The 11,837-nt window shown below is 33.3% G+C and overlaps 1 protein-coding gene across 3 annotated transcripts in view; it reads right to left on the bottom strand.

Annotated features, from left to right (window-relative positions):
* Positions 1 to 7,356: 7,356 nt before the first annotated feature.
* The window catches only part of LOC135587659 (dihydrolipoyllysine-residue acetyltransferase component 1 of pyruvate dehydrogenase complex, mitochondrial-like), a 35,094-nt gene continuing 30,613 nt past the window's right edge, over positions 7,357 to 11,837 (bottom strand). For all 3 annotated transcript variants that reach the window (XM_065079293.1, XM_065079294.1, XM_065079295.1), the window contains 5 exons: positions 11,387 to 11,457; positions 11,214 to 11,274; positions 8,324 to 8,384; positions 8,166 to 8,246; positions 7,357 to 8,088 (listed from right to left, as the gene is read on the bottom strand). In XM_065079293.1, the coding sequence (XP_064935365.1) occupies positions 8,030 to 8,088; positions 8,166 to 8,246; positions 8,324 to 8,384; positions 11,214 to 11,274; positions 11,387 to 11,457 (333 nt within the window). In that variant the 3' untranslated portion in view covers positions 7,357 to 8,029. The remainder of the gene's footprint in view (positions 8,089 to 8,165; positions 8,247 to 8,323; positions 8,385 to 11,213; positions 11,275 to 11,386; positions 11,458 to 11,837) is intronic.

Raw genomic sequence — 11,837 nt, 5'->3', positions numbered from 1 at the left:
GTTACACATAAAACCAACTCAATTAGACCTAACTAACTCGATTTAGACACACGATTACAAGCATGAATCCTATGTTGTCCGATGCTTCATACAGTACACCAAATAGACTAGTATATTGTATACTCGTTCATATGATAGAGGCGACTAGTCTCATAGCTGCTTATATAGGGACACTAGGGATACAATGCATATACTAATTGGAGAATGAGTTCACTAATTGATCCACTCACGGAATGCTGGATAGTTAATGATGCCTTATTGTCATATAGTGATTCTGTTGTCCCAGTAATGTATCTGATCCTTAGACATGAGATACCAATGATATCCTGTATGAGTACTCTACTCTTTGATACTGGACTTTTAGGTTTGGAAGTTCTAGATCTAACATAACCGGATCGGGAGTGGCCACCAACCTTATGAGAGCTATTGAGTATCAATAAAAAACCATCCACCCTCGATGTTATGAGAGGAATATCCTATATGTTCTGGCTTAAGTAAATCCTTGACTAGGTTCATTCAAATCGAGAAAGAAATAGTTCTCTAGGAGAATCTGATTAGAGCGAAACTCGAGTATAAACCGTATGGGTCTGATAACACCATGCCCAATATATAGTCTTTAGGATATTAGATAGATGAGTGATTATAGGTATACAATAATTAAGGACAAATAGGTCCAATATATCAGATTCTCCTATACCGTTTGGGGACTACTACGTAGTGGCCTAATACGTCCGTAGTCGATGAGTCAAGTAAATTATTATGGAGATAATAATTCCCTAAGCCAGAAGGAGTTCTGACAAGTATGATTTATGACCAACTCGATATTGGGCCTAGAGTGTCATACACATATGGTAGGTGTTGCGATGAGTAGATATTCGAATATACGATATTCGCTGAAGCCCCTATCTTATTGGATATCCAATAAGCCCCTAAATTATTGGATCCTATGAATAAGATCCAATAAGAGCCAATAAGAGATTATTGGGTAGAGACCTACTAATCTAAGAGGCTTGGGTAATTGGATGGAGATCTAGTACCCATTATAGTATGATTCATTATGGTTAAGTTGACATAGGGTCTCTACAAATATGAGGGAACCAAAATGTCATAGGCTAGGTTCTTTTAGTTGCCACCTCTTATTCTCCTCTCTCCCTCTCCTCCTCAACCTACAACCCCTATTTGGGGCGTATGGACAATAAGAAGGGGCAGCCCCTTCTTCATCACATGGTGCATGCAACGAGGAAGATTGTATAGTGATTTTAGGAGAATCTTCGTAGCCCCTATAATGTGGATCACTATTAGAAAGGAGGATAGTTGACCTCCTTCATCCTCTCCTACACATTTGCATTAATTCAGGGATATACGATCTCCCTAAGTAACACAATCTCTCTTATACGCTTAGTTTTTTAGTTTTATGAATTTTTGCACACTAATCTTTGCATGACGATGAAACCTTATTTTCTATAGGAAATTTTAGGATTTTATTTTCTGTTCTTTCGTTGCATATATGATATTACCCCAGATTTTCCAACACTCAATATCAATTATAGTACTATACATACTCTAAATTTTGAGGATTTAAATTTTTGGCTCCATTCTTGAAGCCTTTTAGAGCCTATAAATACCCCAATTATGTTTAATTGATGAAGCATATATTTCTAAGCAAAAAAGTGTTGTAAACTCTCATTTTGAGTATATTTTTAGTCTCCACCTCTTGAGTTGTAAGAGATGAGAGATCTTCTTTAAAACAAGAGTGTGATGATTCTCTCCTCAGCCTAAAAAAGGAGAAAGTTATAACAAGGATAGTTAATCTTCATCCATTGGAAAAAAGATCGATAATTAAAGTCGATAATCTCGAGCGAAGAGAAATCGAGAGTAGACATAGGTCGAAAAAATCGAACCACTATAAATTGGTTTACCTCCTTTTACTTGCCCTTTACTTATAACTTTAACTTTATCGTTCGAGTTTCTAAAAAATATTAATTTATTAATTGAGTTTTAAAATTAATTAAAAATATTATTACACTAATTCACACACCCCCACCCCCCTCTCTTAGTGTTATTAAGATTCTAACAAGATTTAGTTGAGGAAATCTATATTGAACAACCTAATCGATTCATAAAAAAGGAAGAAAAAAATTAAGCTTGCAAACTTAGAAAATCAATTTATAGCCTTAAATAAGTTTTCAAATAATGATATAAAACGTTTTATGATATTATTATCTCCTTTGGATTTAAAAAAAAATATTGTTAATCAGTGCATATATCTAAAGGTTAGTGAGAGCAAGTTTATTATATTGATCTTATATATGGATGATATTTTACTTGCTAGTAGTGATCTTAGTTTATTTCATAAAATCAAGATGTTTCTCACCAAGAATTTTAAGATTATTGATATGAATAAAACAATCTATATTATTAGTATTGAGATATTCATAAATAGATCTAAAGGATTGCTAGGATTATCTTAGAGGTGAAAGATTCAATCAAAGCTAGTGTTCGAAAAATAACTAAAAAATAAATTGAATGAAGGATTATGCATTCACAATTACAAGTCTATTATATGCTCAAACCTATACAAGACTATATATCAGTTTTACAATTGTAATGCTAGGTAAATACCAGAGTAACCTAAGAATAGAATATTGTAAAACTGCAATGAAAGTAATGAGATCTCTATAGAGGATAAAAAATTATGTGCTCCCATATTGAAGATCATATTAGTTTAAAGTAACAAGATATTCATATGTTGATTTTGTAAATTACCTCAATAATAGGAAGTCTACTTTAGGATTTATATTCATGTTAGTTGGAGGAGTAACTTCTTAAAAAATTATAACGCAAATTGCTTATCATATCATCAACAATAGAAACTGAATTTATGATATGCTTTAAGGCCACAAATCAAGTTTTATGGTTACGAAATTTTATCTCAAGACATGGTATGGTTGACTCAATTATCATGCCACTAAAGATATTTTGTGATAACACTACAGTAGTTTTTTTCTCTAAGAATAATAAATACACTAGTGATTCTAAGCACATCGAGAAAAAAATACTTGGTGGTTAGAGAAAGCATCTAAAAACAACAAATATTAATTGAAAACCTGAGCACCATCTTGATAACTACTAATCTATTTACTAAAGCTTTATAGTCAAATATTTAAAGAATATATTTTTAGAATGAGGCTTATGAGTAAGCAATAAAAGATATGGTGATGTATGTTTAGGTGAATATGATTATTAATATTTTTTATTTAATTAAAATTATTTGTTTCTACTATCCTATTTATATTTATGTTTATGTATATTATAGTTTAATATAATAATATGATTGGTTTGACATGAAAAATTATAAGAGTTATTATGGACTACTATATTAGGAAATGAGTGTTGTGGTATATAGAAGAGAGTATAACATTGATGACATACAACCATTATAACATATATTGATAGTTAGACTTAATATAGTGTTATTTTGGCTTATTTTAGAATTCATGATCATGTATGAAATATTTTTTAATTCTTTAAAAAAAATTAATTAGGTAAAATTATTTTCAAATAATTTTTATTTTTGTTTTGATTTTAAATTTCTTTTATATCTAACCAATTAGTGGGCTAAGTGGAAGAATATTAGATTATGTGGGCCTATCTAATTAGGTAAGATATATTATAGATCTGATTGAATTTTGATAATGGTTATTAGCCAATAGAAAGGAAGCTCAATTCTTGTAGGATTCCTTAGGAGATATCTTAATGAGAATGACTCTTATAATTACTTATCTTAGACCATCTACTCTTGTTTATAAATAGATATGACCTCCTAAGAATTAAAAATATAATATTTATAGACGTGAATATATGATATTATTGAGATATTATAAATCTTCTCTTATCCCCCTTAGTCATGTGAGTCAATCATTAAGAGATTACAAATCTTCTCTTATCTTCCTTTAGTCATATGAGCCAATCATTGAGAGATTATAGATCTTTTCTCATCTCTCCTTGTCCATAATCTATTGATCATAGTGGTCTTGTGAATGATAGGAAGAGAGGAGAATGTGAGCCTAGTTCTCCTTACATATCGATATCACTATGATTTTTGGATCCAAGAACGGTTCCCCTACAGATCAAATAAAGGTTTTTTTTATAACATTGAAAGGTATACATTGTAAAACTGATCTATTGTTATTTGATTTTAATCCTAGCATTAAGTATTTTTACATAACAATAGCATATTATAATTTTTTTTATACTTATAGAATAGGCTCGGAGTTGCTCTTCATTTGTGGGTGGCTCGACATTATGGGGACTAATAGGGTGGGTAGTAATTGATTGTTAAAGGAGTGAATATAATTCAAAGTGGTAAACTATTGGTAGAGGTCACAGAAGGAAAGTTTATAATCCAAGTTTCTAACACCAAGATCATAGGACAATGGAGATGTCGTTAGGAGGTGGCACAGAACATCAAATCATGATGGAACAATTAGAGGCAATGTGAAACACCAATAAGTCTTGTGAGGGACAAACATTCATAGGGACGGTTGGAGTCATTGGGAGCTTCATTTCGATGAGCAACATAATAGGAAGTACTATGAACTGAAAAGGTTAGTTCTATGGTATCAGAGAGATGAGTACTCGATAAGTGCACCAAATTTGCATTAGATAGAAGCCTTGGACATTAGTGAATGGAGGAGCATTACCATAAAGGTGAAATTTCTAAGTGCATAATTGCAAGTCCTATGAGGAAGTTGATCATACGATGGTATGATCTTGATGTTGGACTTCTTTAAAATTTATATTTGCTCGAGGGAGCCCTGACACAATGAGTAGAAAGGGCTAGGTGAGTGAATATTATTATCGAGGGTGCAATGAAGAATAGAATCCATGTGAGCCTTGCAATATGATAGTAGAAGTTATGTATAAAAGTTATAATATGTCTTTTATCAATTAAGCAATAGTTAAAATGAAGGTGAACTTAGAGGGAGTGTCACGATGCCATCGTAATGATGGATCTACAATCACAAACATAAGAAAAGAGATATAGATGAAAGGTGACAAGTAGTAGAGTTGTGGGCACAAGGGATCTATACGATACCATAAAGACAAGACTTTCAAACAATCAACGATCCCTTGCTTTCTAGTGTGAAGAGCACAAAGGTCATGAAAGGAGGCTAAGGTAGTGAAGAATGTAGTAGTAGACTCTAAGTATTGGGATAAGACAAAAGAGCTATTGAGAGAGGTAAAGTTTTATAAGATCTACGTCAAAGGATTTATTATTAAAGAATATATTTATTATTAAAGAATAGATGACAACAATGATGAAGAAGGTGGTACAACCCCAAAAGGATAGACAAATCTACCAATAGCTTGCTCCAATCAATGCAAAGTTTTGCTCTTTGGTGCAACACTTCCTGTGTTATAAATGTGATAGTAAAGAGGAGTAGAAACTTTTGAACTAAGTTTCCACTAAGATTCCCATATTTTTAATGCTCTAAAAGCATAAGAAAAGAGCAAATGAAGATTAGTCATCGCCTTGATGCATAAAGTGCAACACTCGAAGGCAGCAAAGACAAGTAACTTTGATCTTCTCAACTTTTCAAAGAATGGGTAGAATCGATTGCTCATTTCTCTCAATTATCTTGTAGAGTAGCTTTGCACACTTTTAAAGTCCCTTCAAGGAGTACTTAGAATATGATAATAACTATGAAATCCTTAATTCAATCGAAAGTAGCTTATCCACTCCATCTTTCAATAAAGTGACATTGAAAAGCAAATGTGAAGTGAGCCTACTTAGAGATGATAATTAAAGAAAAGTAAACTTAATGGGTAAATTTTACGAGGATAAGACTTCAAATTTTACGAGATGATGCTCATTAAAAGTCCAAGCATCCATCTAGTTCACTCAAGGTAGGATATTTGAGGGATTAATATACGACAAATAAGATCTTTTTTTTATTAAAAGGATACATAGATACCATCGGAGATTATCACAACTCGATTGTTGCCACATTAGAGTGAGTCACTAATGAGTTAAAACAACATTAGCAAATCAAAGTTTGACTACTCAATAATGATATTAAGAAAGTGGTTGGGAGTCAACAAGGCATGTTGCAACTAAAGAATGATTAAAGATGTAGTAAACTAGGAGTGTAGTGTTTGATATAATATTTGTACTTTTCAATTTGTTCATATGATATGCAACATGTAATAGACTTGTAGTAAGCTTGATAACCTCATTTTTATTTAGGTTGGATTATCATTTTTGAATTGTAATCAAAGTTTACATGTAATCATCATGTAAATGTAAATATGTCCAAAAACAAAGCCTCCATCTTGCCATTTGTTATGATTTTCTAGAGCAAAGAATTATTGTAAAATAATAATCATCTCAGCGTCCTAGAACCTCATGGGTCACATTGGGTTAAACAGGAGTGTGAGGTAGTGTCCCAGTTTGGGCCATCACTTTGTTTTGCAACAGTATTGTTTGTCTGGGCATTTATGCAACATGATTGTGCACAACTTGTTGTCTTAGACCATTTGCTACACAATCGTTAATAGCCTTTATATTTTGTAGTGTCTATAAGTATGCCTAGATGTCAATCCCGAATTTATGCTACGACAAAGGGACGATGGTAGTTTGCTCATGCATCAATGTTAACTAATTTTTTTCTCTTATAGGTAGGTCCCTACGAGATTGCATGATGTTACAATGTGTACTAATTTATGGGTATTACAGTGTGTCACATGGTTTAAGCAAAATCACTTTATTTTGACATATAATTAAGTTGAATAACTTTTTAAAAAAACAAAAAGTTTCCAAGCTAAATATTGGTAATACGGTTGTGGTGATAGAGAGAGAGTACATTCTTTTAGCCAAAAGTTAAGGGTTCAGAAACTGTAAGGTTGTTCATGTGATCAAATTTTATTTCACTTACCTTTTACCAAAAGAGAAAGAACTTGTTAGTCTGAAAAAATACATCAAACAAGTCAATGGGGAGCATAATGGAGTGACAAGAATACTCTTTTTGTGGGGAATTCGTTTTAAGCACCCGTGAACTATAGTCACAAATAGATTCATTAATAATCGGCCTCCTGGCTTTTTCACTATTCAATCATTTTAGTTACCTATGAATATCTGTTATATATCATGTATGATTATACTATACGTTCGTTTTGAATGCGGCACTGAATTGATTCATTCATCATCATGAAGAGAGATCGATGGGGCCTGAAACTTGTACGATTCGACATGGACTCTGAAAGCGCATCATCCTCTCTTCTCTCCAAAAGAAGACAGTAATGATTTGACATGGAGTTGGAATCCTAACACATAGCAATGCTACTTAAGGAGAATGAAAATGCAACCACGAATCAGAACATAAATCGAGACAAAGAGGGTCAGCTCCGTGGGCTGACCTTCAACAATAAAGTAGTTGCTGCATCACTACCAGCAGCTTCCCTTTTATGCCACAGATAAATAGGATGGCTCTGCAATGTTTTCCCCCACATTTAAATAAAATGTGAAGAATAGCATATGCAAATACTATCAATGTCTGTTGTTGCTACACCCAAGTATAGAGTCGCCACCGTTGCGATTCATGCCATGTTGATGGTATTAGAATCCTCATACGAAAAGTAAATCTCTGATTGTCAACACAAAGACACACTTGGAGTAGATTCATGACGCAGATCATTAACTAAAGCCTCAGTTGCTTCAACAGAGACGTGTTGAACTTGGCCGCAAGCCTCACAATCAGCAAGAAGAGTAATTGATCACGCAGATCACTTGCAAAAAGTCCAACGAACTGAGTTTGTAAATTGGGTTTAAGAAAGAATGTGTCTCTGGGTGTCTCAGTGAAGCCCAAGACATGTGATGCCTCTTGAAGAGAACAGACACCATTTGATAATTTTATTCATGTGCAGAAATTAATTTTGCTCGAGTTGGAACACTCCCAACTTTGAAGACCCATCATCCGATGACTTTGAATCAGATACTTCCATGAAATATTTAGAACTTTTCTGTGCTTCACAAGAGTAATCGTCTAATGTCGCTAAAGTTCGATCCCAGAGCAGAAAGGAACTTACCTGCAAGAAGAAATAAAACAGAGAAAATTGGATCCAATTCCCTTTTATCAAAGAAGAAGAATAATGTGGAAACTTACTTCCCAACTGGCCATCAAAGATACGGTGATCAGCAGATAGCTTCAAGCTCATCTTTGTTATGACAGCAGGTTTCTCAACTCCTGAAAAAGAGTACAAAGCTCAATTAAAAAATTGCAAGTTTATCAAAGCAAATACTTAATTGAAATGGAGGACATACCATCAATCCCGATGACAGGTTCAACAACTTTGTTACCTTGACCAACAGCAAGAATACAAGCCTGAAAGAATTTGATACAATTTTGTGAAACTTCGCCATCTTAAAAAAAAAAAAGTCCTGGTAGCAATTTATAAAAATACTTGGGCATGATACAAGAAATTTGTTGAGAACATTTAACTTAACACAAAACTTGTATTTTCTTGGTGACATAACATCAAAACTGACAAAAGGGTTCAGTCAAAAAAAGAACCAGCTTAATAGCACATTACCAAGCTAGATCAACATAGCAGATACAATGCCCAGCATCCAAGTAATACAAGGCAATTCAATATACACAAGGGAGAGGTTTAACAGCCTAAGACAACTGGAATGTGTAAGGCATAAATTGTGCATGATAACAATCAGAACCAACAGCATCAGATACAATTAAGTCATATGAAATATTGTCGTATTGGAGCTTATGATGATAATATCGAGTCAGGTCAATTGTTTCCCAAATCTACAAAGATGAGATTATATACTGAAAGTATCAATTCTACAACATGTTAGATCAATCAGTACAGAATTACAACAAATTCAAGAAAGAGCTTACTTACTCCAGATTCAGCTTAGTGATGGTTAGGTCATGTTGACTCTTTAACCAAACACAAGAATCAAGAGTTCTATGCATATAATATATACAGTAAGTCCATTTTAATTTTTTTGTAGAAATTTTGCTATTATTATATTGTTTGTCATTAGGTTATATTTAATGTCCCTGAGTTGAGAGTCTTATCTTCGAGTAAAAAGTAGTGTTCAGGTGAAATAGGAATTATGCATGGAAGGCTAAATGTGCACTTACACAGACTGCCAATATGGCAGCACTGTTTTATGATTTACAAAGTTATGAAGGATATAGAATCTATAAGAAAAATGAGTAGTTGAAAGAAATCGGGAAAGAAATAAAGCACTGGTTTTCTATATTCCTCAAATGGATAACCTTAATCATGTTTCTATCCTTATATAAAAGAACATAAGTAGACCTCAAATTGAGGATTGTTCACAGTGAAATAAGAGTGACATGACCAGGGGAAACAAGAAACTAATCTGGTTTGATGCCTTATTGCCAATTCACTTTGGATGGTCTGATTGAATTATAGTGAATGCCACTTCCACAACCACCAAAATAAGCCTTACTCCCTGTGGTGCAGAATGCTTAATTTAACCAATGATTACTTCTACAACATCAACCCTTCTGAAGGGGCTCCCATGAGGAACATTCTTTCTACTAACAACATCTCCCATCATTTTCATTATATAATTGAATGTGATGGCTCTTTTCACCCTTCTTCAAGTTTTGCAGGCTCAGGTTACATTATCAAAGGAGCCACAGGGGCCATCTTTGCTGCTGGCCTTCTGCATGGACTTCAAAGAGCCAAAAGAGGACTCTCCACCATCTCTGAATTAGATCAGATGCTCAGGAGATCAGATGTACCAAGCTTCCTTTTTGATGAATTAATAGATAGATTTCTTTCTTTCAATAAAAATAGGGTTTGCTAGATCACAGCCAAAATTACACTCTCTTTTGCTGGCTTGTTGATATCACTTTGTTCTGACTCCTATTACATTATGAGTAATTTTTAACTCCCTCCTTTAAAATCCTAGTATTTCAGCAGAAGCTACAGCAACCATCATCTATTTCCTCTTCCAACAACAGCTCACTAAAAGCTAAAACAAACTGTAAGAACCATCTTCAGTAGTATCTTAGATACTTCTAACAATTCTACAGTCATCTCGATAGTGCTTATTTGTTCAATCCTGAAATGGAAGAAATATGTTAAAAAAACACATTCCATGTACGCAAAGCTCCTGCAATATGGGTCTAGAATTGCAAAGTAATACCCTTATATACACCAAGGCTCCCCATCTACATGGAATAAGTATATTACCAATCAAAAAGGTATATAGAAGAAGAATTTCAAGACTAAATTGTAAACCCGTCACATCTTTCCCAGGCCACATTAAATGTTGTTAGAGAAAATTGAATCATGAAAGCAGAAGAGGACAGAAACAGGTCTGGTACCCGAACCAGCGATCCATGGCTTATAATAATTAAAGGTCCACCGGAAGCTCTGATGAGAATAACAAAAAAACGAGTGGATGCAGTAGATTGGAAGAATTATGAGATGATAAAATTGTGTACATAGACTTAGTACTTTAACACTATTGACAGTTTTAAACAAGGTCATTTGTCTAAGCCCATTGTATACAAGATATTTAATAAGGCACTTGGATTATGACACATCTATTATCATGTTTCTTTCAATTTGATAGTTGAGAGATTTTACTATAAATGATATAGTTTTTGAATGGCAAATTAGGGAGGTTGCAAAATTATATTGGAGCATCTTACACCAGTTAAGTTTATACAGGTTAACTGTTAACATACTGCAAAACCCATGCATATCTCTAAAAGGGTATCCTATTTTTAAGCCACTGGATTATTCTTGATTACAATAAGCTTAAATACATTAGGAATTCTCAATATCATTTTCTGGTTACTAACCTGGAAAAAAGCAGATTGTTCTTTATCATCTTTAAGCCAACCTCTTCAAGTTTGTCAACTTAGAATTGTATGATATAATGGTAAATATCAGAAACACATACAGAAGCAAGCATGTCAATTTCTCAGTTAATCTGCATCTATTAAAATAAATATCTTAAGATCCTTTATTTAATGAATGGAATTCGGTCAAAATATGTTTAAGAAAAGACACTTGCAATTTTATTGTTTCTAAGGTGCTGATATTGGGAGTTTATCAAGTAATAAAGAGGAAATGCAGCATAGGCATACATATAGACATCACAAAAACATTGCAAACAGTCAAGAGGGAGGGGCATGCAGAGAGACCTGTGGAGGGTTTATAATTGCACAGAAATGGTCCACAGGAAACATTCCAAGATTTGAGATGCTGCAAAAGAAATAAACAATTAAAAATGAAAGTCTAAGAACCTAAAAATATCAGGAAAAAGTAGAAGTAAAATAAAAAAAACTAGTATGACCATGATATTTTGGACACTCACCTAAAAGTCCCACCTTGGTATTGGTCAGGTTTAAGCTTTCCACCTCGTGCCTTCTCAGCCAATTCTTTGACCTAAGATCATTAGAACAAGTAATTGAGAGCTCATGTTTTTTTTGCTTGATGAAGATAAAATACCAAATGTTTGAGAGAACTTGGAATTTTACAGCAAATGACATGAAAGCACAAAAGATAAATGATGAAAATCTTTATTTAATAAAATCAAATCTGGACTTGTAGACTGGTTCCATTACTTTCATCATCAGTTTATGATGCACAAGCTAAGATTGGCAAAAGGATTAATAAGTTGTGACTAATATCTTGATATAAAAATCAACAAGCTCATTGTAGCTTCCGCTATACAATTTAGTAAATATAAATTAACTTTCCAATCATATTGTCAAGAAAAGCACTAAACCATAAACCATTGAGGTCCTTCAATTAGTTATGATTGT

The sequence above is a fragment of the Musa acuminata genome, chromosome BXJ1-8 (genome assembly GCF_036884655.1).
Source record: "Musa acuminata AAA Group cultivar baxijiao chromosome BXJ1-8, Cavendish_Baxijiao_AAA, whole genome shotgun sequence".
In the NCBI taxonomy this organism is placed as follows: domain Eukaryota; kingdom Viridiplantae; phylum Streptophyta; class Magnoliopsida; order Zingiberales; family Musaceae; genus Musa; species Musa acuminata.
Note: the sequence above shows the minus strand (reverse complement) of the source record. Positions and strands in the feature narration are given on the sequence as shown.